General features: G+C 37.2%; 1 protein-coding gene across 1 annotated transcript in view; it reads left to right on the top strand.

Annotated features, from left to right (window-relative positions):
* ALDH1A1 (aldehyde dehydrogenase 1 family member A1) overlaps positions 1 to 26,854 on the top strand; it is a 54,026-nt gene that overhangs the window by 14,689 nt on the left and 12,483 nt on the right. The window contains exons 2-9 of the mRNA XM_060154973.1: positions 4,208 to 4,312; positions 12,149 to 12,289; positions 14,361 to 14,490; positions 16,082 to 16,143; positions 17,694 to 17,822; positions 19,460 to 19,573; positions 23,738 to 23,840; positions 25,421 to 25,605. Coding sequence (XP_060010956.1) covers positions 4,208 to 4,312; positions 12,149 to 12,289; positions 14,361 to 14,490; positions 16,082 to 16,143; positions 17,694 to 17,822; positions 19,460 to 19,573; positions 23,738 to 23,840; positions 25,421 to 25,605 — 969 coding nt within the window. The remainder of the gene's footprint in view (positions 1 to 4,207; positions 4,313 to 12,148; positions 12,290 to 14,360; positions 14,491 to 16,081; positions 16,144 to 17,693; positions 17,823 to 19,459; positions 19,574 to 23,737; positions 23,841 to 25,420; positions 25,606 to 26,854) is intronic.

The raw sequence follows: 26,854 nt of genomic DNA on the forward strand, positions 1-26,854 counted from the left end.
CAGTGACAATTTTACTTCTTCTTTTCCAATTTGTATTCTTTTTATTTCTTTTTCTTCTCTGATTGCCACGGCTAGGACTTCCAAAACCTTGTTGAATAAGAGTGGTGAGAGTGGACATACTGTCTTATTCCTGATCTTAGTGGAAATGCTTTTAGTTTTTCACCATTGAGTATGATGCTTGCTGTGGGTTTGTCATATATGGCCTTTATTATGTTGAGGTAGTTTCCCTCTATGCCCACTATCTGGAGAGTTTTTTATCATAAATGTGTGTTGGATTTTGTCAAAAGCTTTTCCTGCACCTATTGAGATGATCATATGATTTTTTATTCTGCAGTTTGTTCATATGTTGTATCACACTGATTGATTTGCATATATTGACAAATCCGTGCATCCCTGGGATAAATCCCATTTGATCATGGTGTATGATCCTTTTACTGTGTTGTTGGATTCTGTTTGCTAGTATTTTGTTGAGGATTTTTGCATCTATGTTCATCAGTGATATTGGCCTGTAGTTTTCTTTCTTTGTGACATCTTTGTCTGCTTTTGGTATCAGGGTGATGGTGGCCTCGCAGAATGAATTTGGGAGTGTTTCTCCCTCTGCAATTTTTTGGAAGAGTTTGAGAAGGATCAGTGCTAGCTTTTCTCTAAGTGTTTGATAGAATTCGCCTGTGAAGCCATCTGGTCCTAGACTTTTGTTTGTTGGAAGATTTTTCATTATGGTTTCAATTTCATTACTTGTGATAGGTTGTTTATATTTTCTAATTCTTCCTGGTTCTGTCTTGGAAAATTGTACCTTTCCAAGAATTTGTCCATTTCTTTGTGGTTCTCCATTTTATTGGCATATAATTGTATGTAGTAGTCTCTTATAATCCTTTGTATTTCTGCAGTGTCAGTTGTGATTTCTCCTTTTTCATTTCTAATTTTAGTGATTTGCTTCCTCTCCCTTTTTTTCTTGATAAGTCTGGCTAAGGGTTTATCAATTTTGTTTATCTTCTCAAAGAACCAGCTTTTAGTTTTATTGATCTTTGCTATTGTTTTCTTCATTTCTATTTCATTTATTTCTGCTCTGATCTTTATGATTTCTTTCCTTCTACTGACTTTGCATTCTCTTCTTCTTTCTCAAGTGATTTAAGTGTAGCATTAGATTGTTTATTTGGGATTTTTCTTGTTTCTTGAGGTGAGACTGAATTGCTGTAAACTTCCCTCTTAGAACTGCCTTTGCTTCATCCCATAGGTTTTGGGTCATCATGTTTTTGTTGTCACTTGTTTCTATGTATTTCTTTGTTTCTTCTTTGATTTCTTCAGAGATCTCTTGATTATTTAGTAGCACACTCTTTAGCCTCCATGTATTTTTGTTTCTTACGGTGTTTTTCCCTGTAATTGATTTCCAATCTCATAACGTTGTGGTCAGAATAGATGCTTGATACAATTTCAATTTTCTTAAATTTTCCGAGGCTTGATTTGTGACCCAAGATGTGATGTATCCTGGAAAATGTTTGTGTGCACTTGAGAAGAAAGTGTATTCTGTCACTTTTGGGTGGAATGTTTTATAAATATCAGTTAGATCTATCTGGTCTTGTGTCATTTAAAGCTTGTGTTTCCTTATTTATTTTCTGTTTGGATGATCTGTCCATTGGTGTAATTGGGGTGTTAAAGTCCTCTACTATTATTTTGTTACTGTTGATTTCTCCTTTCATGGTTGTTAGCATTTTCTTTATGTATTGAATTTCTCCTATGTTGGGTGCATAAACATTTATAATTATTATATCTTCTTCTTGGATTGAGCCTTTGATCATTATGTAGTGTCCCTCCTTACCTCTTGTAACAGTCTTTATTTTAAAGTCTATTTTATCTGATACGAGTATTGCTACTCCAGCTTTCTTTTGATTTCCATTTGCATGGAATATCTTTTTCCACCCCCTCATTTTCAGTCTCTATGTGTCCCTAGGTCTGAAGTGGGTCTCTTGTAGACAGCATATAGATAGGTCTTGTTTTTGTATCCATTCAGCGAGCCTGTGTCTTTTGGTTGGAGCATTTAATCCACTTACATTCAAGGTTATTATAGATATGTATATTCCTATTACCGTTTTCTTAATTGTTTTGGGTTTGTTTTTGTGGGTCTTGTTCTTCTCTTGTGTTTACTGCTTAGAGAAGTTTCTTTAGCATTTGTTGTAAAGCTGGTTTGGTGGTGCTGAATTCTCTTAGCTTTTGCTTGTCTGAAAAGCTTTTAACTTCTCCATCGAATCTGAATGACATCCATGCTGGGTAATCTTGGTTGCAGGTTTTTCCGCTTTCATCACTTTAAGTATATCCTGCCACTCCCTTCTGGCCTGCAGAGTTTCCACTGAAAAATCAGCTGATAACCTTATGGGGATTCCTTTGTATGTTATTTTTTGGTTTTCTCTTGCTGCTTTTAATATTTTTTCTTTGAATTTAATTTTTGTTAGTTTGATTAATATGTGTCTTGGTGTGTTTCTCCTAGGGTTCATCCTGTATGGGGCTCTCTGTGCTTCCTGGACTTGGGTGACTATTTCCTTTCCCATGTTAGGGAAGTTTTCCACTATAATCTCTTCAAACATTTTCTCAGACCCTTTCTTTTTCTCTTCTTCTTCTGGGACCCCTATAATTTGAATGTTGGTGCATTTAGTGTTGTCCCAGAGGTCTCTGAGATTGTCTTCAATTCTTTTCATTCTTTTTTCTTTACTCTGCTCCTCGGCAGTTATTTATACCATTTTGTCTTCCAGCTCACTTATTCGTTCTTCTGCCTCAGTTATTCTGTTATTGATTCCTTCTAGTGTATTTTTCATTTCAGGTATTGTGTTGTTCATCTCTGTTTGTTTGTTCTTTAGTTCTCTTCTAGATCTTTGTTAAACATTTCTTGTATTTTCTCAATCCATGCTTCCATTCTATTTCTGAGATTCTGGATCATCTTTACTGTCATTACTCTGAATTCTTTTTCAGGTAGATTGCCTCTTTCCTCTTTATTTATTTGGTCTTGTAGGTTTTCACCTTGCTCCTTCATCTGTGACATTATTTTGCCATCTCATCTTTTTTTTTTGATGAGTGGGATTGTGTTCCTGTTTTACTGGTTGTTTGGCCTGAGGCTTCCAACACTGGAGTTTGTAGGCTATTGAGTAGAGCTGGGTCTTGGTGCTGAGATGAGGACCTCTGTGAGACTTCACTCTGATGAATATATTCCCTGGGGTCTGAGGTTCTCTGTTAGTCCAGTGTGTTGGACTTGGAGCTCCAAGTTCATGGAGCTTCCACCCGACCCTGGGCTCCATGAACCAAGATCCCTCAAGCCGTGTGGTGTGGCAAAAAAAAAAACAAACCCAAAACAATAACAAAGTAAAAAATAAAATTAGACTAGGAAAGTAACAGATATGTTAGAAAGAATGTAAAAATAAAAATATAGATGAATCAACAACTGGAAGGTACATCAGTGCCGCAATAGTAAAAAAGAGGAGGAGGGAAAAGAAAAAAAAGGTGGGGAAGGCCTTGGCTGTGGAGGGTGGGGCCTAAGCAAGGGTGAGGTTTGAATGGTGGGCGGGGCCAGTGCTCAGGACCCACAGGGCTGGAAAAGGCCCTGGGGGCATGGGAGGGTGGGGCTTAGGCTCAAGGAACAGAAGGGGCACAGGTGTGCCCCCCACCCCTGGTCTCAGAGGGCAGGGGACCTCACCTGGGAGCCCAGCAGGCTTCCTGGGCTTGAGTGGGCGGGGAAAATGTCCTCCTCTCCTCTACTGCTCCTCTGGTCTGGGGTCTGGGAGGGCCCCTCCCATCTGCCTCTCCTGATCTCCCCGAGCCTCCCTCCTATGCCCCCAAGGACACACATGGCCTGGAGGGGGCTTTGGAGGGCAGGGGATCAACCCCGGAGCTCAGCAGGCTCCCTGTGCCCAAGTGGGCCAGGCAATCTCCCTTCGCTCCTCTCCCGCTCTTCCCAGAGAGTCTCTCCTACCTGCCTCTCCTGATCTCCCCGGCCTCAGGGGCACCGATCCTGTCTGGCCTCCACTTCCCCTCCCCGCTCAGTCCCCCTACATCCTACCGGTTCACTCTGGGGTTCCTCCCATCTCCTTGGGCGTCAGAGTCCCCCACCAGCAGCTGGCAGTCACCCTAGTTGTGGGGAGATGCTAACCCCATGTCTTCCCACACCGCCATCTTGACTCTGCCCTTAAATACCTTTTTATTTACCTTTTCTCCTTCTCTGCAGATATTCATAAACAATGAATGGCATAGTTCAGTGAGTGGCAAGAAATTTCCAGTCTTTAATCCTGCAACTGAGGAGAAACTATGCGAGGTAGAAGAAGGAGATAAGGTAAGTTTTATAACACTAGTTCCATTTTATGCCACCATTCTGAGCTCCCAATCTCCTTCCATGTTCAAACAGACATGTCATGAAAACATGGTTTCCAGGTCATCTGGGGAAATGTTCTTGGTACATAATGGGTACTCACTAGTCATGCAATGATGATGAGCCTGTGCTTGTGCTTCTGGGTGTGGTGATCCTTTTCATATTATTTTCCTTGCTTTTCAATTGAAATAGTGTCTGTATTTATTGTACAAATAGACTGCATATGAAGTGAGTGGTCATACATTTAAAAAGCAGAGAAATCCTTTATTCATACAAAATTTTTTAAGTTGCAAAAGGAAACTAAAAAATCTTAATATAGGGCTTTTGTAATGATACATTGCCAAGTTATTTCATTAAAAATCATTGAATTTATATTGATCAGTACCTTAAAAATTGAATTTTAAAGTGACTTAAATTGAATCACAAATTAAGTGTTGTTGCTTGCTAGCTAATAATACTAACAACAAAAATTAACTTTTATAATGATAATTTTTAATACAAATCAAAAAAAAATTTAATACACAAAGCAACCCTACATACTGCTGTTAGCCACTTTTACAAATGATGATGAAACAGCAGAATGAAAAGGTTGAGTAATTTACTCAAGAAGATATTGCTAATAAATAATGAAATCAGCATTCAGCTGCTGTGCTTCTGTCCCCAGAGCCTGTGTCTGGCAGGGCTACTGCCTTACCTTGTGATTATTATAAAAGAGAGGGTAATATTAAATAGGCCAGGGAGTGAAGAGAGTATAAAAGCCTTCAGAATTTTTATCTGAACACATACCTTAAAAAGCATATGGTCTAATTTGAAATGATTTTTCTGGTCTTTAGCTGTACAGATGTTATCAAGCTTTTAATTTCTGTTATATAAGATATAAAGAGGTAAAATATTTTGCCGCATGAAAAGACTACTTATTGGAAGATGAAGTCAGCAAAATCCAAGGATAATACTACTTCCGACACTATGTTCAGTTCATGGTAGCAATCATGTGTTCCTGTTCTGTCTCCATTCTTTTGCTATCTTCTTCCCAATCAACTAATCTCAAGGTATTACACCTTGCAAACCTTTTTGAAAATAGTGATAGACCTGAGGGGCTCTTTGGGATTTAGGAAAGGCCCTGGATTCAGGTTGCAGTGTTATCAGAAGAAATAAGACCCATGCCTCAAGGGGCAAGGATGCAGAGTTTAGACAGAGGGGTCAGCAGCTTGAGAAGTAGAAGCAACATAGAATGGAGACACACGTCACCTGCTTTCAGATTTCCCTTTCTATATATCAGAGTTCACCCGTGCATAAATTCTTCAAGGGCTTCTCATTGCCTCTGGGGGGCGTGGGGGAAACCTTTGTTTCTGGCTTCCATTTTTCCTCATCAATGTAAGAGTTCCAACCTTACGGTGCCCAGTACCATGCCCCAAACATTGCATGTTGATCGCTGCCTCTGGGCCACAGCCACAGTGCAGTCCTTGAGACCTAGTTCAAGTCACCATCTGTGGTAAGGACACAGAAGTTCCACATTTGCATTTACCATTTACCCTCTTTGAGTTCCTGTTCCTTTTTGTGCAAAACAGGGAGATAGGAAAAACTTGGGGGAGCTTAAATAAGAAAATACGTAGTGTTTTAACAGTGCCAGGCATATAATGTAGCCTCAATCATTATAGGTATTACACTTCTTTAAAGCCTTCTCTAACCTTTGCAGGTAGAATTGCTCTCTTCTATGTCATTACAGAACATCACTTATACTTATATTCTATCCCTTGTGTTTTACTGCTTATTGGTTAATTTGTCTGAGACAATATGCTTCTTGTAGAGATTGACATTACATCTCACCTTTATGCCCATGGTATCTAACACCCTATAGATAATGGATAAATGAAATCATTTTCTCTTTCATCAAGCTTTGTTTCCATACACCTCATACACCTTACCTTAGGAATCTAGTACTAAAATGACTACTGAGTAAAGCAGTGATTCTTGAAATTTTGGTTGCTTTAGAACTTCTTGGAAGGCTTGTTAAACACAGATCCCTGGACCCCACCCACCCTGAGTTTGTTTCAATAATTCTAGGGTGAGACCTGAGAATTTGTGTTTCTGACAAATTCTTAGCTGATGCTGATGCTGCTGTTTGGGGTGAGGGTAGGGAATACACCTTGATAACCACTGAACTAATGTATTAAATTGTAAGCTGTATCTCCTCTCAGGTGTTAGCATTTAAGAGGAAGCATGGGTTTTGACAGGTAAGAAAGTTGATGATTAGAAACTGTGCTATGATAATCACTCTGCATCTCCATGAAATGGCACAAGACCAAACTTAGGCAGAAAAATACTGATGATCCCTAGCAATGTGCTCTAGGAAACCCAGAACCCTGGGTCCTATTAGGCATTCCCAGAAATCAGAGAAAAATTGATTCTTCACATTCAATAAAGAAGAATAGTTTTTATCATAGACTTCTAGAGGTCTACCCAGAATTACGTGACCTCAAATGTCCTTCTAGTTGCTTGAGTGGCTCTGAAGAGGTGGGAAATGCAATAAAGGACAAGATGAGGGCAGAGCTGAGCCCCTGACAGCTGCCTACGCTTTCTCTCCAGAGGTATAAATGCCACTCAGGAGGGAGACTGCAGACTGTGTGCAGTTTGCATTAACAAAAGAAAAAAACAATTCTTGATGCTTTAGCTCTTGGGCCTTGGACATCTTGCTTTGCCACTAGCTTCTGAGATTAGTTTCCTCAGTAAAACAAATCTGTGCCTGGAATTCCAGGTGAAATCTTGTCAGGCAATCTGAGGACTTTTCTTGGTATCATTGGTGAGATTTACTCTTTTCCTAAAGTGTAGTGAGGGAAAGCTGATGATCACACCTGAAGCTTTAAAAATATTTGATATCTATTTGCTCTCTGCTTATTGACAATTATTCCTGCTCTTACTAGGGCAGAACTGTCTGGGCAAATGTGGTTTAAAAACATTCATTAAAGTTCAGCAAAGCTTCAAATCAGGTCACCGTGCTAATGGAGTTGGCTGGATACTTGATCTCTCAAGTTAGATTGTTTATGGTATAAACTGTCCATAGTAAGCAACTGTTTGCTTAAGATCCAGTGCTCTTGTCGTCATATTCTTTTTTGAAATGATCTACCAGCATTTGCTTTAAAATAATTTTACTGCTGTTCTCACAATTTTGCTGACAAATGTATAGTAACTTCCAACGTTGCTTAGTGAAAGGTACAAATCTAGTAAATTACATGGTCACAGTAAACCTAATATTCTGGAACTGACTCTTTAGATAATGAGCCAAGAGGTTTTAAGGATTTAATTGATGAGTAGAATGGAGCTAACAATGGGCTACATACCGCCTTTCAATGGTACTATAAAGAAAGGAGGAAGGGCAAGAACAAATGCAGGTTACAAAGAAAAGCACAGATGGGGGTGGGAACTGTTTTCTTTTCACTTCAGTGGCTCTTTTGGGCTATATTGACTAATCCCGAAAACTGCTTTTAATACTAAAGCATGACCTAACAAATAATTGGTGGGGATAAAAGTAAATGTCCATTAAAGTAAATGCCTATGACAGGTGTAAAACTGGTCTGATAACTACTTTCTCCAAATCTGAACAAATTTCATATGGAAATGCACAGTCTGGGAGGGATGGAAGAGTTCAGTCCTTCCTTAATTTCATCTTTTCAACTTGTGGTCCCTACTTCAAAAAGGAACATTTTAAACACTGTAAGGTAAAAGTATTATTGATGGTAGAAAATCTGAGTTAATGGTATCAAATTGTTTTCTAGTTAGTTAAAAAATTATGTCCTTGGAAATGCTAGTCCTGGATTAAAAATCCAAGAAATAGTAGTCTTGGAATAAAAAAAAAAATAATAATAATTTACAAAAACCCCTTATGCCTAATAGTTTTGGTTAATGTAAAAGCTTTGTTATATAATGGAATCAATTAAGATATGAATTATTTTGTAAATATCAATATAAGAAAATTATTTATATAAGGAGCATGCTTATATAAAATCAATGTAACAAAATGAGTTTATAAGATGCATAATAAACTTATTAAATATTTATAACCTGCCTATTGTAGACCCAAATAGTAAGAAGTATTATAGCTTATAATAGAGATAGCAGTGAGTATTCATTGCAAATGAGATCATTATCAGGATAGCCTTGAAGAGCTATACAACTGGATTTTGGAGTCAGATTTGGGACTAAATTTTGGTTCTACTATCTGCCAGATTTCATGTCCTATAAAACAAGGTCTGTGATGCTTAACTACAGCAGTAACTGTGGGGTTATAAAGGGTTTAGCATAGTGCCAGGAACTTAGTAAGCTCTTAACTAGTAGCTATTATCAAGCTGGATTAATCTGGCAAGGGTGTAGGTAGGTTGTGATATTTGAGCTGGGTCTTAAAGAATATGTAGGACTTTGAAAGGAAAGGGGTGTGCTGGTAGAACATTCTAGGTGAGGAGAATTATAGGAGCAAAGGTGAGAAGTAGTTGGGCCAGACAGAGTAGAAAAAATGTGAGCACAAGTTTGAGTAGGTGAAGTGGGGCCCCAAAATGCTAGGCTTTGAAAATCAGAAAGAGAAGTCTGACCCAAGGACTGTGGGCTAAGGGGGCATTTGCAAATATTGGAAAGGGAAAGTGATAAGGTCAAATTATTTGAGGAAGATTAGCCTGGTAGCAATAGGCAAGACAGTTTGGGGAGAGAAGAAAATGGACTTAGGAAGGCTAGCAACCATACGAGATAATGACAGCCTAAAATAATACAGGGCAGTGAAAACTGAAAGGAAGGATTAAAACACACTACAACTGCTGAGAGTTATTTTAAGGTTGTTTTGACTGCTCTGATTCCAATAGCACTTACTACCATTTAATGAACACTTAACATAATGTCTGTCACAGAAAATGTGTTTCAAGTGTCACCTTATTTAATCTTCAACACAACTCCATGAGGTACATTATCCCTATTTTAAAGATAAGAAAACCAAAGGTGAGAGAAGTCATATCACAATATAGTTCACTTCAGAATATTTCTCATGGTTTATAATAATGATGTGATTATTTGGTTGTATGTTTCTCCCACACAATTGGAATTTGCAAAAGGCCAGTCTCTTTACTTCACTACTTTATCGTTAGCAGCCTGATGATAAGAATGCTACAGAATAGAGTGTTTAGCAAATCTTTAGAGAGATGGATGAATGAATAGATGGATGCTTCAAAGCTTACATAGCTAATAGGTGAGGAACCAGAATTCAGATCAGGGTTGTTTTGTTCCAGACCTATATATTACCTACCATTATTCTATTTCTGTGCCAGCAAGATAAAATATATGAGAAAAGGAGAAGCACGATACAAAAACGTCTGTATTTATAGCAGCATTCTCCAGGAACATATTTTCCACATGGCAGAGTTCCTTGTCTTGAAGCCAATTATTCCATATCCCTTTGAGAGGCCAGGATGCCTATGATAAACCATATTTGGCTAAGGCTGATGAGGGAACACGGAGCACAAGGATCCATACGAAAGCTGTGTCACACAGACCTTTTTAAACACAGAGCAGAATGTATTTTATAAGCTGTGGTATCCACAGGTCATGCTGGCAATTTCAGATGCTTGTGGTTTGCTTTTTAATTTTTTTCAACAGTGCTCTTCCAATATAATTTGGAAAAGGTGAGAACCTATGGCATAACACAATGTCCAAATATAAGCAATCAATGTGATTAACTGAATGCCCAAAATATGACTGTATATATATTTCTCAGGGAGGGAGAGTAAGAATACATGTATTTTATTGTACATAATCGCTATTCTCTCAAAAGTTAGACAGTAAGATACACAAGTGACTAATAAGAACCTGCTATATAAAAAAATAAATAAAATTAAATTTAAAAAATTTTCTAAAAAACAAAAGATACACAAGTGTGTGATGGTTACACTGAAAGAATGTTTGCTTGTAGTCTGTATTGTGATAATATTATCACTTAATCAGACCAAATTATACTTCTAAAATGTCCCTCTGGCCCAAGATCATCTTAGTGTGGTGATAAATAATGTAAAGATAATTTACTTTTCTTGTATTTTAATATGCAGACTTGTAAGTTTGGGATCTTTATTCTCCAACCAGGGATCAAACCCATGTCCCTGCAGTGGAAGTGTGGAGTCCTAACCACTGGACCACCAGGGAATTCCCAGTTTGGGACTTCTTGACTGAATATAATCAAAGGCAGGGAATATTAATCTGAGATCCATGCCTCCCAAAGGGGGAGGTATCATCGTTAAATGGGTTCAGCTTAATTTGAGCAACTTAAAAAAATTTAGGACAATTTTCCCTTCAGATTCTTTAAGGAAACTATGGCTCCTGCACAAAAGACAACCCACTGGCCTAAGAGGTACCATGATTTGTGGAGCTTATATAGCTCCATGTAGTGACCAGACTGATAAGCAAAAGAAGATTGGGAAAATCTATGCCTTTAAAGTGTTTGCAGCTGATTTGATGGAGGAAGGAAAAAAGACAAAGTAGTAATGGAAGAGGTAGTGATTTTTGTAGTAAGTGTATTCTATAGGCGCTCAAATGGGATCTGAACAAAGATCTATGGGAATGAGTGGCCACGGAAAGTATTTAACTAAGGCAGACTAGGGAAGAACAGGAGGAATAAACCAGTTCAGAAAAAAGAGTATGAGTGAGGACAGATGAGAGACGGCAAGAAGACTGAGTGTGAAATGACTCAATTATTTGACTTTTGCTTGAATTAATGTAATTTTAAGCAGTGCCTTAATAATAAGAAACTGATTTCTTTACCTAGTTAGGGAATGAAAGGAACTCTTTGTACCTAGTTGGGAAATGAGAGGTTGTAATATACTGCCCTTTCTCTATACCAGACCCGCTGCCTCTGTGCCTTTTTCCCTCTGAACAAGAGGAATGAGCACATGTTTATAACGTTTACTCTTCAACAGCAAAACACAGTTCTTATTCACCCTTCAGTAGGTTCTTCATTAGAGTACACAGCCCTTAAAGTCACCAGAGATCCAAGAAGATATTCACTATTTTAGATCTTGAGCTTTCCCTGGAACTCTTGACAAACCAATCACCAAAGCAGTAAAATGCAGTGGTGAAGAGCAAAGACTCTACAGTCAGCTGGGCTCCTTTTAAAACACAGTTCAGCCACTTTCAGCTATTGAGCTTGGGCAAATCTCCTCTTTCTCTTTGCTTCAGTTTCTTCATCTGTAAAATGGGGAACGTATCTGTCTCATAAAATTATTAAGAATTAAATGAGGGCTTCTCGGGTGGCGCAGTGGTTGAGAGTCCGTCTGCCGATGCAGGGGACACGGGTTCGTGCCCTGGTCCGAGAAGATCCCAGGTGCCGCGGAGCAGCTGGGCCCGTGAGCCATGGCTGCTAAGCCTGCGCGTCCGGAGCCTGTGCTCCGCAACAGGAGAGGCCACAACAGTGAGAGGCCCACGTACCACAAAAAACAAAACAAAACAAAAAAAGAATTAAATGAGTTAATTTAATTAACTCATAAAGCAATCAGAACATTACCTGATATATGGTAAGCATGCCAATAATAGGAATTATTAAAATATAATATTTCTATTCTAGGAAATCAAGCATGTGCTATGTGTGTGGTACTCATCATTCCAAAGAGTAGGCAGCAGGTATAATTCCAATATATGGTAGTTGAGTTTGTACAGTATGCTGGAATTAGGCTGATGAAGACACAGCTTATGAGGAGTTTTAGTGTATTTTATAGGGTTATCGCCACTGGATTTGCTAATATATTTAGCCCACGAATTGAATTCTTTGACTTGCAGGAGGATGTTGACAAAGCAGTGAAGGCCGCAAGACAGTCTTTTCAGATTGGCTCTCCATGGCGTACTATGGATGCTTCAGAGAGAGGACGGCTAATAAACAAGTTGGCTGATTTAATCGAAAGAGATCGTCTGCTTCTGGCAGTGAGTATTAACCGAACTACGCAGAACTCAAAATCTCTAGAAAGCGTTCATTGTTTGGATTGGTGAGTTGTTTTAATTTTAGTGTTCACTATATACTCTCTACAAATAAAACAAAAAGACTTCTACCAGCTCTTGTATATGAATGGTACCATTGAGCTTATTCTCGGATAGTAAGTAATCTGCACTCTGGTTTTAGATGACGTTAATGTCTACTCCCAGAATAGAGTCTACAGTCTAAACATTGGTTTTTTTTGCTTTATTTATTTAGTTAGTTAGTTGCACTGGGTCTTAGTTGTGGCAGGCGGGCTCCTTAGTTGCGGCATGCACGTGGGATCTAGTTCCCTGACCAGGGATCAAACCCAGGCCCCCTGCATTGGGAGCGTGGAGTCTTAACCACTGCACCACCAGGGCAGACCCTGAGTTAAATCAAATTAAACAAGTTTCTTTCCTTTACTGTAGAATTTCTGAGCCTTTATAAAATAAGGTCACATGCAGCATGAAGATCCTAGAATAATATACCAGCTTTCTTGAACTTACTTGACCACTGAACTCCTCAAGTGAAAAAATCTCATGGAGTTTGTTAAAGGTGCCCAGGATATTTCTTTAAAATAAACCTTATTTCTCCATAATCTAGCCCACCAAGACAGTTAATAAAATGGCCACTTTTTCCTTTCCTGAAATGTACATGTTCACAATGGTCTTGAATAAATTATGTTCTTTTTATAGGTGAAAGAGCGAATAATAAAGAAAAATCCATTCATGTGTTTATAAAAATGTTATTTTTATGTATACTGCTTTTTAAAACACATTTCAGCAGTTATATGAATCAGCACATAAAATGGGTGGGGGAGGTGTTTCCTTGTTTTTTCCTAGAGAAGCCAATTTAACACAAAGCAACAGCAACATGAGATTTCAGAGTAAGTTTTTACTACCTTTAGAATCTTAACTGGCGGCAACAGAAAGGCTTATGTTTTTTAAAATCAACATTAGCAATTATAGTTAATCAAAGGGCCATTTATTATCCAATCAAAGATTCAGCATAATTCACAGTATGTAAAAATATGGAATTAGAAGTTATACACAATACAACAACCATAACCAAAACATCCTGCAGGAAGAAAGCAGAATTTGTTAAAACTTGCCTTCCCTAATTTATCCGATCTGTGAATTACAGAATGCTGACTGCCTCTGTCAGCATAAGATCATAAAGGGGGAAGAAAGAGTAAGCATACAAAAATCATATTTGATAAAGTTTTGAGGTAGCATACAATATAATGCAGAGAGAGAAGACTGTACAACAGATAAGGAACTGATTTAAGAGTTTATCACCTGTACACTCCTGCCCCAGCAGAACATTACGCCCCAAAGTCTTTACAGTTCTGCTTAAGAAAAGGAGGAAAAGAAGAGATAGGTCATCCTAAAACCATTAGGGCACTAGACTAGAAAATGTCGAACCTTACAGCCTGACCATTCAAACAATAATTTTGATATTAGTGGCAAAACTCAGAGTTTCACAATTTAAACTTTTGTTGAAGGAAACTCATGGATTAAAAAAAAATCCAGGGGTTACTTAAGTTTGTGTGAATATCCAGATGGGATGTAAAAATTAAAAATGATTATTGAGGCATTATTAATGGTCACTGACAGTAAATTGTCACCCACAGTTGTATCATACAATAAGTGAAATCTTGTTGGAACTCTGATCTGACTAAGGAGACTAAGTGCCACTCTCACAAGCTGTGTGTATATCAAATTGTGACCAATTCCTAGAAAGCTGGTTCACTGGCGGATGTTCAGAATGAGATAGAAGGGCACGAGGGTTTAGAAACCAGAATCTCACTACCTTTTCTACCCAGATCTTGCTATGTCCTTAAGCAAGTATGGTCTTAAGCAAGTCCTTTTAACTCTTTTTTTAGTCTCCTTTTTAAAAAGAGGAGGTTACAAAAGATTGCTTACAGGACTTCTTCTAGTATTTTCAAAATTCTCTAGCACACGATTACTCAAAATATTGACTTTTTTTAATCTAAAATTTCTGTGGAAGTTTAGATTTGGGGTGTGATCTCTTTTTCAGACAATGGAGTCAATGAATGGTGGAAAACTATTTTCCAATGCATATCTGATGGATTTAGGAGGCTGTATAAAAACATTACGCTACTGTGCAGGCTGGGCTGACAAGATCCAGGGCCGCACGATACCCATTGGTAAGTAGCTTTGGGAAACCACCGTGGGTGACGGTAGGGGTGAGGAGATTATTGTAGAGATGAAAAATTCCAAACTCTCCCTTTTAAAGATGTCAACCAAGTAGGGCAGAATTATTTTCTTCTTGACTTTGAGACAATGCAGTTCTGAACCTGGACGTTCTGCTAAGATTCATCATATGGGTTTTAAAATTGTTTCAACATAATTATGCAGAAGATAACACTATAGATACTTTAGAAAATATTAAAGTAAGAACATTCGTATGCCCACAATTACTGATTTAAGCAGTTGTCTCTCTAAGGACTCAAACTTTTCAGAGCTGGCCTCTGAAATTATTTATTTGGGTTTTATTCCAATGGTGACATTTATACCCTTTCTATAATGTAATTATTTAAGCCTCTTTGTACGTTCCAGTATGAGTCAGCTATGGTCATCTGTGCCTGGTCTAACTCAGTATAGTTAGAGCAGACTAATTAAACAAACTAATTCACATTGATTTGTTTCAAATAGTTTCAGAGAAAGATGGGTCTGTGTTTACGGCTTAAGAATTTGTGTGAGTGAATGTGTATGCATTTTAGTATCTTAATAGAGTATGTACACAACGGGATAGGAATATGAAAAGGCATCGAGTCGGAAAACATTACAAGTAGAATTTAATTCATATAAACGTATTGACTATGGAAATACAACACCCTCCAGGACTGGCCCCGAAGTGCATTTCCAATCTAACTGGAGCATCCCGCTGGTTAGATGTGAGAGCCAGGAAGTGGAAAGGGGAGAGTGAGACCATGATGGGACCAAGAACTGTGGTTATTTCAGAAACTTTTACTTTACCCTTTGATAAAATGGGAGAAACCATTTAAAGTACAAATCGATCTTGATTAAGTAGCCTTCTTGCTATGATAGCCAGGAAGCTTTTGTGGGAACTAGAACGAACACAAAGCACAGTGCAACCTCAGGATGACCACATCAAACTTGGAGGCACATGAATCAATCAAATCCAGATGGAAATGTCCTTTACTTCCGGCATTTTTTTTCATAGATTAAGAGAGCTTGCTTTTATTGTTCGGCAGGCAAAAAGAAGAGGACTTTTTAGAACAAGCCAGTAGGAAAGGCTTGTCACTCACAGGGAGATATTTTTTTAATTCTACTATATTTTAATTTTACTATTTTTTAAATTATATTATGCACTTAAAAAATTACTGGTAGAACTCAGAGCTGTCAGAAACAGAACTCTAACAGTTTCTTTCTTAGTTACACACCTTTTATTTCCTTTATCATGAAAGAAAGGAAACTGAGAACAAGTATGATTTAGAAAGTAGCCCTCCTATAAGATCAGAGATAGAATAAATATTGTTCAGATCTTTTCCAATTGTGCATCTTTGCTTTGACCTAACTCAGTTTTATGGTTCCTCTCATTTCAAATTACTATTTGAGGGCTCAGTTTTTCATTTTGTAAATAAGCAGAGATATGTTCTCTCTTTCTTTTTTTTAAATTATTGTCTATACCTTCCTCTCACATCAGCCCCAAACCACCGTTCTGTGAATATCAAGCACATTTGTCTATAAATGATTGTGTGTTTTATTTTTCAGATGGAAACTTTTTTACTTATACAAGAAATGAGCCTATTGGTGTGTGTGGCCAAATCATTCCTGTAAGTTGCCCTCATACAATTTTCAGTTAAAAAAAAGTGAGTTCCAATTCTATTTCTTTTGTTAATGAAGATTTCTTGGGCACAAATGAATGCTTAGATATTTGCTAAATGTGGAGCAAATACAGTAATTGTTGAACTTGGGTCTCTCTGTGGCCGTACCCTTTGGATACGAACTAGTAGTCCGGAAACCTATCTATATTCTGGCATATCTCTTGAGTGTGTTTCCATATACAGCATCACCAAACCTTAACCTTTTACTCTATGGTTTGTTTTTAAGAAGATGTATTGTGCACTCTGTTTAAGACCCATGCTTTACATGTACATAGCAAAGTGGTCATCGTGCAAGACGCCAAGCATTTCAGTGAAGTATAGTATGGCCAACCACTCTCCAACACTTTCTATCAATATATCCTCATTGGGATTTCTCAACATAGAGAATAGTAGCAACCAGAGTGTTCAAATTGAATGAAATTTCTTAACTAAATGGAAGAAACTGTGCCGGAGGCATTTGGAGCACAGTATGGAATATATCCTACCTTCAGATAAGAGGCTTTGATACTCCACATTCCTCTTAGAGAAAGTACCATTTTATGCAGAATCATGAAGATCTCCTTTTATGTCCAACAAATAGGAGACTATCAATGATTTCACTTTGACTGACATATTCAGAAAGGCCAAAAAGGCCAAACGAAAAGATGATAAAATGTCCTGATGTTCTTAGAAGAGGAAGTGGCAATGACTTATCTTCTGCTCCAATGAGATTGAAATGTACACATATTAACATTTTGAATGAAACTGCTCATTAGTTCAAAAATCCCAATAAAACCCATAAAAACTACATAATCCTGAATACTAAGAATTGTTAATATTTACTGTATGCCTGTGATGAACAATTCACTGCATTAAACATTTGGCCCACTTTCTCTATGAATCCTCAGGACAACCTTCTGAAGTAGAGAGGACTGTTTTCAGCACTTATAGATGATGAAATCATACACAAAGTGCATATAACGTGTCTGAATTCACATGGCTGCTCAGTGATTGAGCTGATGTGAACCAAGCTGTCAGCCTCCAAACCCTAGACTTCTGTGTCTTTAGCAAGATATTTGTCTTGGAATTAAATACTACTAAATATTATTATTGGATAAATGGTTACATTTAAAGACCTATAGGGAGGGAGGAATAATTACATTTTTTAAACCCTTACAGGTAACTTACAATATATTTAATAGTAAGGCTTGATTTCTAAACCATGCAGTGATTTTTTTTCCTGGTAGAAAAAGAACTCAAAATAACAGCACTTGATAAAATTTTATGACTTTCTCCTGCTCTCTTCCTGTATCTAGTTTGTTTGGAGGGTTTTTTTTTTTTTTTTTTTTGCATTTATGAGTTGCTTTGAGCAATGAACTTAATTAGAATATACCAGATGATTAAACAAAACTACTACAATTCTTGTTTAACGTCTACAGGGAGTGTATAATGTGGAAGTTAGATTAGCAAATGTGGCTTTCAGCAATACAAACAATCTATTGTTATATATTGCTTTCTAGTGGAATTTCCCATTGGTCATGCTCATTTGGAAAATAGGGCCTGCCCTCAGCTGCGGAAACACAGTGGTTGTGAAACCAGCAGAGCAAACCCCTCTGACTGCTCTTCACATGGCATCTTTAATAAAAGAGGTACGTTTCCTAAATCAAAATATGTTTAATCTTTGGATGCTGAAGGAGATGGATGGGCTTTGGAGTGAATGTGGCCGTTAAAAAAAAAAAACCTTTATTTTTTGGACCTGCATATTTAGCTGTTTTGGAACACAGCTGTTTCCTCCTTGAGTTTCAAATATAAGACTGCTACAGTCACATGACGATATTGAGAGGTGGAATCTTGTTTGTTACTGTCATTCCCATTTCTTTTCGTTTAGAATCAGAATAAAGTTGTATTTCAAATATCTTAAAAAAAAAAAAAGTATGTGCAAGAAATCAGTAGTCCTGATTTACAGTAGGAAGACTTCATCTGTTGCTACTGTAAATTACATTATCTGCCAATGGCTCCTGTCCAGTGGGGACGCAGTAAGCATAGCTGCTGGCAGGGACTTTTGGCAGTCAACCCAAATGAACCTCTGCCCAAAGGAGGACAGGAAGCCAGACCAGAAGCTTCATGTCCAGCTGCCACCTTATGATCACTTTTTTTATTTCTTTTGCCCAACACCCATGAATGCAAGTTCATGTTGAAATTGCTATGATTTTCTTTCAAATGTTGAACTGTAAGTTGGTATATAACTGCAACTAACAGCCTGGAAATTCTACAAATTTAAACTAGCTTAAACTAGTCTATCTGACGGTTGGAGGCTTCTGAGTTAATATGCTTGCTTGTGGCATTGGGCTACATTATTTCTAAACTCATTCACCAATGAGGGAATACCTTTATATTCTCTTTTCTATTACGGTTTCCTCTGCATTTACCTTCCTGCTCAAAAACTGACAAAAGAGCACATAGAATTTATTTTCATCAGCTATCTAGATTGTTTTAATATATTTTTTCTTGCAAACAAGTTATTGTCCTTTATATTACACCAATATTTTAAAAATAAGCTTTAGTCCCTAGAAATTTAAAATTCAGGAAATCTGAATCCATATCTTAAAAATATTCTTCACTTCAAATTAAAAGTTGGCAAAAGAGATGTCAAAATGAGACATTTTGATGCAAATAACATGAAATTTCAATGTGTTGTTTCAGTTGCCACACTGCTCTATACTTGATAATTCTTTAATTGGGATTGGAATCAATCTGTGAAGCTTGATCATGAATGGGATGACCATTTTTAACCTAACATTTTTCTGATTAAATAATGCTGATAGGAATTTGCAACCTAGTTGGTATGCCCTGATCAATCAACAGGTAGAAACTAAAAATGTTAAGATCGCTTTAGCTTCTTATTTTTGCTGAACGGATAATAAACACATTGTTTTCCTTCTTTGTGAGTAATTTACCAACCACTTTTACACACACTATCTTTTTGAGTTACTATTATAAAATTTGAGACAGCCATCATTGGAGCAAATGATCCATGAAAGTCAAAGATGGACTTACTCTGAGAAGAAATAGTCCCTCAATAATGCAACCCTTGAGGTTATTTTAAGTGGGCTTAACAATGAAATAAGAATAATAATAAATAATAAAACCACCTATATGCATCTTTCTTTGTAGAGAAACTCATAAGATTAGCATAAAGAGGCAGCTTTGATCCCATACTCTCCTCTTTTTTCTGTAGAATTAAATGATCAGTTCTGTTCTAACTATTCTACTTGTTATCTTTTAGGCAGGGTTTCCTCCTGGAGTAGTGAATATTGTCCCTGGTTACGGGCCTACTGCAGGGGCGGCCATTTCTTCTCACATGGATGTAGACAAAGTGGCCTTCACAGGATCAACACAGGTAACATCATTTACTGAGGCCAGTAGTGAAGCAGTTGGAAGCATGTTTTATGTTACTGTTTTTAAGCTGACATTTCCTTAAAACAAAAGTTCTTTTAATGATTTGTTCCTTATTCTAGCCTTCACACATGTTTATAGAACATAAGCAAATGTCGTTGAGATGAAACGAAATACCTATTACAAAAGCAGAAGGACTGGAGTAAACTGTTTTTAGTATGTTATTACTTTCTCTGACGAGAAATATGGCTGATTAGACCTTGTCGTATGATTAGTAAGGTTTATGATAAAAAATATAAATTAGACCACAGTGATTTGTATGAATGAATTGTAATTTTATCCTGTAGATCAGGGAAATCAAAGAGCAGAGCCTCACCCTTAGCTCCTTATTTGGGGCTCTCTCTTCCCTGAACATTCTGAAAAGGAGTCAGCAGCTCAGCTTCCCGATCCAACCTAACTTTTCTGCCTCAGTAGCTCCAGCTTGGCTATCCAGAAGATTAAAGAACAGGACCCCAGCCGTGGGCACTTCAGAGGAGAGGGATGGGGGAGAGGAGGGATGCTAAATGCTCTTTAAATGTTCTGGGTGTTGAAAATGGTTACTTTTTTAACTTTCTGGAGAAACAGGAAGAACATTCCAGATAGTGTGGAAAGGCTAATTTGATTATTTTATACTCCTAATTAGCCACGCCAATACAAAGAGTAGTTTACATAAAGAACTAAAATGATAGAAAATAAAATTTTATTTTTCTTGATCTTTTTTAAACTAGATATATCAATATATAATTTTTTCTTGTTTTTTTTAGACATAGAGTAGAAAAAGTTTACATTCTACAAACTCCTAATTGAGGTAGGGGAAAACCAATTCTTCAATCAGGAGTCTGTGGACAAAACAATTGGTAATGGTCAAGACACAGCAATAAATTAAAACATGATGAAGTCACAGGTTGAAATCATAGCAGAGGAGGTAAAGCAGGAAGGTACCAATTTCTCAGCCTAGCATGGTAGACCTTCCCCAACAGGGACGCCACATACAGCTTCTGCTCTAGATCCCACACGCTTCTCTAGTTTGTCTGAGCCAGAGGCTACTGTTCCACGATGCCATCTCTGCATCACTGCCTGTTTGTCTTGGCTCATCCCTGAACCCCTACAGCACTTTAGGGGTACTTTATCTGCCCCCTCCCCCAGAAAACTTTGATATGAGAAGACTAGGAAACATCTAGGTTTAAATTCTAAGTCTACCCCTCCTAGCAGTATGTCTTCCAAAGTTAAGTATCCTTACTAAACTTGAGTTTCTTCATATGTAAAATGGGAATAATAATATCTACTTTATTGAGTTATACCAAATAAAACTGAATAAGCTAATGAGTAGTAAAACATTTAGCATCCTACAGAGTAGTCACTAAATGGCATGATTATTGTGTGTTCTAGAGTCATTTCCATTCCCTTGTTCCTTCCCTCACTCTTTAATTTCTCACACTAGTTCATGAGGTGTGAGGGAAGAGGTCCCTTCTCCACAAAATATTTCTTCATCGCTGCCCCATCACTTCCTGATTATTTCATGCATCTTTTCATTCCTGCAGGCGTTTGCTCATGCGTGGCCACACCTACTATAATGTGGCTCCCATCACATGCCCTCTATGGCTTTCTCCGCAGTCTCAGGAGCATCCTGAATTTAAAAACTTTCCATCTGTGCCCCCATTGTCCCTGATATATAATTATGATAGCATGTTCTCCTTGCTTTGTTATGTATCTCTCTCCCTTTTGCTGACTATCCTCAAAGACTATCTTATTCATTCTCATCTCCAGAAACCAGTACAGTAACTACTTCTGATTGAGTATTAAAGAATTAAGTGTGACTAAGATGATTTTAGAAGCCACACAAAAGATCAGTCTTTCTGGGTCCTCTTTTAGCTTCAAGTTCGTTGCTTTGAAGATAGTAGTGAACTTGCCAAATGCCATGAAAGAGGCAAACTATGGATTTTATGTTGTTGTGGTTCATTGTAGCAGTCACGCTCATTATAAAAATGTTTCTGGCATGGTAAGAATTTTAATGTCCCATTAGATTCATTTAAAACAGAATCCAACCCACGTTGTGCAGGATGTGCTAAGTTAGAACATTATTTTGAGCATTTGCTACTTCTGCCCCATAAGGGCAACGCCACAATATCATGGAACATACTTTTTACCATAGCCTAAATAGTCCTTATCCTCTCTTCATTGTAGACCTTTTTGAGGAAAAAATGACAACATTTTACTTTTTTCCAAGTGAGGGAACAAAATCATGGGGCAAAAACTGATGTTTCCTTATTTTGACTTTAGCTAGACCTTTGGGAAAACTCAAACAAACCTTTTATTTGCCATCTGAAACTGCACGAAGTAAAAGTGTAACCTTTCTTTCTCACTCGTACCTCTAACCATTCTTCATGCTAGTTCTTTTGACATTTGTAGCTTTTAGAAAAATGCCTCTGATCTTACTCCCTTCCCCAAGACAAAAATTATCTGCTTTAATAAAGTTTCTCCAGCAAATCTTTCTAAGCTAAAAACAAAAAAAGAAACCCCAAAACCCCAGAAAATAAAAGAAAGATGCAGAGAAAGAATTTGGAGAATTCAAAGGGAGAAAGGCAAAGATTATTATCTAGAAAATACAAAATTCTTAATCACCTCAAATGAAAATTCAATTTTTGAGAGTGGTCATAAGAAATATGTTGTGGAACCAAAATGGGATATAAGAGAAATTTCAAACAGGGTTTCTCCATTGCCAGTCTACTTTTAGTTTATTTTTATTAACCTACATTTAAGGGTTTGATTTAGTGCATGAAGATTTTAAATAAGATGAAAACATCAGCAGATTAATTAATGATCTACTCTGTAATGCACAGTAGGAGTCAGTTCAACAGTCAAAATTTAAACACACATTCAAGCAAGCGTCTACTTAACTTTTATTCAGTTGAGATAGAAACTTTTTCTTAAAATCTGATGTGTTGAGGAAGAAAAGAAATCCAGAAAATAAAAGAAGCAAGATAAAATGAATCACCTTGTAAAAAGAAAAGCAAAGATCCTTTTAGTGTTCTAAGACTTCAATAAAAAATAATAAGGAAGAAATAGTTATATTAAAGAAAGAAAGAAAGAAGAAATAATTATAAAACAGGCCAGAGTTTAAAAATGAGAAAAATATAAAGAATGCAAAAACTAATTTTCATAGGAAGTGATCCATAAAGAAAAAAAATGAAAACTCTTTCTCTGAAGAGAGGCCACTAGCATTAATAAGAAAAAAAACAAAAAACAGTAGGATTCCAGCTAACTGAAGTAGCAGCACAGAACACAGACCCAATTTCTTTCTCCAAACTCCACTCTTCAAAGGTGTGGAGGACAGCATGAGAAAGAGGGAAAGTGAGAGCGAGAGCCATGGGGGAGAGGGGATATCAGTTCATCAATAGTTAAGTGAGCCCACTCTGACAGACAGTGCTGAGAAAAGGTATGCAATGATAGGACATTGTCACTGCTACCAGGGAGGCAACATCTGTTTGGGAAACTGATATTTATACAAATAATACAATCCAAGAGAGACTCTGAAACGAGTCCTCATGAGGGCACTTATTGGAGATCAGAGAAAGAAAGGGTCATGTTCACCTTGAGTTGTCATAGATGGCTTCAAAGAGGAGCTAAGATACGAGCTGGACCCTAAGAAAGGGTAGGAATGGAGGCAGCCCAAGTCGGGGTAAGACCTTTGGGTCTCATTATAAATGAGAAGCAGAGAGAGATTCGAGGCTGGTAAATACGCCACTTTGTCTGGATAGAGTTTTCTGGATTTCAACAGAAGGATGAAAAGTCAAAATAGATAAATTATGGTTGGATCATGATTTGTCAGACTGATCAGAAGAATGATGAAGTTCTGATTAAAATGAAAAATAACCTGTCTAGCCATGTACATCAAGATCATGTACATCAAGATCAGCTATCACGTTCAATATATCTGTTTTCATGATCCATCATGTTTATGTTTGGATGGAGAAGTCTTTGGTATCTGAAAGTGCCAAATCTGCAAAAATGCCATTTCTCCCTAATGAAACGTAACTGTGGCACAAACATCGTATAAATTTAAATCGCTAAAGAAACCTGCCTTCATGAGAGCAGATTAAGCCTCCTCCTTTGTAATGCTCCATTTCAGGTTGGCAAAATGATCAAAGAAGCTGCTGGGAAAAGCAATCTGAAGAGGGTGACCCTGGAACTCGGAGGAAAAAGTCCTTGCATTGTGTTTGCTGATGCCGACCGTGAGTAAAAGTCACTCTGCTCACTTCTCACCCTTCTTTTCGGTGTCTGGCAATGCCATACAGTGAAAGGTTTGCTTCTAACGTCAAGGTGTAAGGCATTAACCAGAGTCCAAAATTACTCTTAAAAATCTCTTAAATTGTCCTAAAGTTATAACGCCTAGATAAGTCCAACACAGACACAATTTCTTGGTTTGGAATAGATTGCTATTTTCTCAGCTGAACTCTAGAGAAACTAACTATTTTGCATTTAGGGGCCGTAATGTATATTCTTAATTCCATACCTTTAAATATTAGCATCACCTTAAGCGTGATGAGATACCCTCAGACACGTTGGACTGAGACCAGCTGGAGAGACAGCAAGTTGCACATTTGTGTCTCCCTTCTCTCTGGGTCACACGCTCATTGAATAAAATGGCAAGAGGAAAAGGATGCCTACTATTTAAGTAATTTCTCTCATTTTTTTCTAGCAGGTGTAGTTGAATTTATATATATTAAATCTCTAATTATGATGTGACTCCATTATACAATATTCCTAGGTTCATCCTGATTATATTATCAAGTAGAATCCCTCAATTATTTCCAGCAGAGAAAGAAGGTCAAACATTCATCTGTCTCTTTAAGAGCTGCATTATTGGTCTGAGGCAATCAACACAGATGACTTATGTTGTTACTGTGATCTTACCTGAAGCTTTTTAGAGCACACTATCTTACACATTCTACAGACATGACAAGATTTCTGATTTTACCAAATCTCCCTGTAAACTGCTTTCACTACAGCTAAGCGGATGTGATTAGTTCACAAAATAAAGATAACAATATCCAGTTGCTACAATGTTAAATTAAACCTTCTGCCTTTAGAAAATTAAAATGCAAAGAAAAATTTCTTCTGGTTGTTTAGGATCTACTAATGAAGCAAACTATTTCCTCTTTTTAAGACCCACATAACCATCTCAAATAAACAGATAAGAAGAATTTATAGGCATATATGAAATAACATGGCACACTTTACATAAATTTGGAAAAATGTTCTCATAGAATTCTCATAGAATGTAAGGTGGGTGGGCAATTCTGAATATTAGTTGTTTGGAGGTTTTGGGGGGTTTTATGGGTTTTTTTTGTTTTCAGAAATATCACTTTTTCTATTGATTAGGGTATCTAAGAATGTTTTAAAATTCTTATTTATTGTAATGGATATTTTATATTTTCTTTGTCATTAGTTAAAACCTGAGGCCTGAAAGAAATATTCACAGTCGTCTAATTATAAATGGAGATATTTATAAAAATCACTTGCAGTGAGATTTGATCTTAGGATAGTTTCCACATTCTTGGAATTGCACATATTAAAGTTGTATTAATAACCACTATTATTTCAGAGTCTACTATTTTTACTATCATTTTAGTAGCAAATAAAGGATCAGAAAGGTTAATGTGTCACCTGGCTAATGAGGAAGAATATACTGAATCTATGACTATATGACTCATGATTTTTTTATACCACCATATCACCTCTGAGAAAGATGTATAAAAATATATAATCTTTAGAAAACATCTCTTCTTTAACATGAATGTCTTCTTTGCAGTGGACAGTGCTGTTGCATTTGCACACCACGGGGTATTCTACCACCAGGGCCAATGTTGTATAGCTGCATCCCGGCTCTTTGTAGAAGAATCAATTTATGATGAGTTTGTTCGAAAGAGTGTTGAGCAGGCTAGAAAGTATGTTCTTGGAAATCCTCTAACCCCAGGAGTCAATCAAGGCCCTCAGGTGAGTGTAAAATAGACGGAACAGCGTTCACCAGGCACAAGAATAAAGTATCTTCTCTAGACCTGCTTTTACTTGAATACAATTACTTCCCATTCACATATCTTCCCAGGTGACAATACTGTATCAGTTTGGTGATTAAAAAAATAATGAATCTAACTCCCAATGGTAAAGAAAGTATCCTGGTTTTGTGTTGCCCGGTTATCACATCCAGAAACAGTTGAAGAGATATGTTGGAAATTAAAGATGTGAGGAAAAATAACGAATGCTGTAAATTGGTTTTCCTCAATCTGTACACCTCTGAATCCCTATTTACAGTTCCTATCCACTTGGAAGTTCTTAAACAATCCTATCATTTATTCTTTCCTCAGCATCAATCCTTTTTCTCGGCTTCCAATCCCAGATACAGGCAGCTGGCACACCTCTATAAATTCTCTCCAAAGTCTTTAGTCACTCGACCTTCTAAAGATAGCATGAGTGCCTTAAAAAGTCCCGAGTTCCTGGCTTTGTGGCAAACTTCCCATTTTAGTTGTTAAAGCTCAATGATCCCCTAGGGTTCCCATTTTCTTCTGTCTGCTTAGAACCACTGTCAACAAGAGTGTCTCTCTTATCCAAAGCTCATCCTTCCCTCTTCGTTACACAGTTCTCTGTTCATTGTCTGCTTTCAAGCTCCTGGACCTTTGGTTCTAAATTTACCCCTGCCCTTTGAGGTCTTGATCCAGAGCAGAGTTTCTACCTGATCTCATAGAGCTTACAGTCTAGAAAGTTAAAAGGCTGCCTTGGATTTTCCTGCTCATGACAAGATACCCAAGTAGGAAAATTTTAGGACTTAGGCAATACCAAATATTGAAATCTAAAAGCCCTAAAATAACTTAACTGGTAAATGAAGTAATACGTTTTGTTAAGTCTAATCTTGTTATATTTTGTATTTATCTTTGTGTTTAGTAACCACATAGAAATAGTTGCTAATTTTGATCATATTGGGTAACTTTCCAAATGGATGCCAAGACATGTATTAAATTCAATTTTGACTTGGTCTCCCATTCTAAAAAAGGATGGGATTCTAAGGTTTTAGCTGTGATTGTTTCTTTCTCCAAATATCTGTCTATTTATCTATCTATGTAAAAGTAAGCACGTATCCCATTTGCGATACACATCTATCAAACAGATGATAGATAGACAGATTGATAGATAGATAGAAAGAAATATATATGTGAAGAGGAAAGAAAAGAAGAGAGAGGAAGGGAAGAGA

Source organism: Lagenorhynchus albirostris, chromosome 7, assembly GCF_949774975.1.
Source record: "Lagenorhynchus albirostris chromosome 7, mLagAlb1.1, whole genome shotgun sequence".
Taxonomy (NCBI): domain Eukaryota; kingdom Metazoa; phylum Chordata; class Mammalia; order Artiodactyla; family Delphinidae; genus Lagenorhynchus; species Lagenorhynchus albirostris.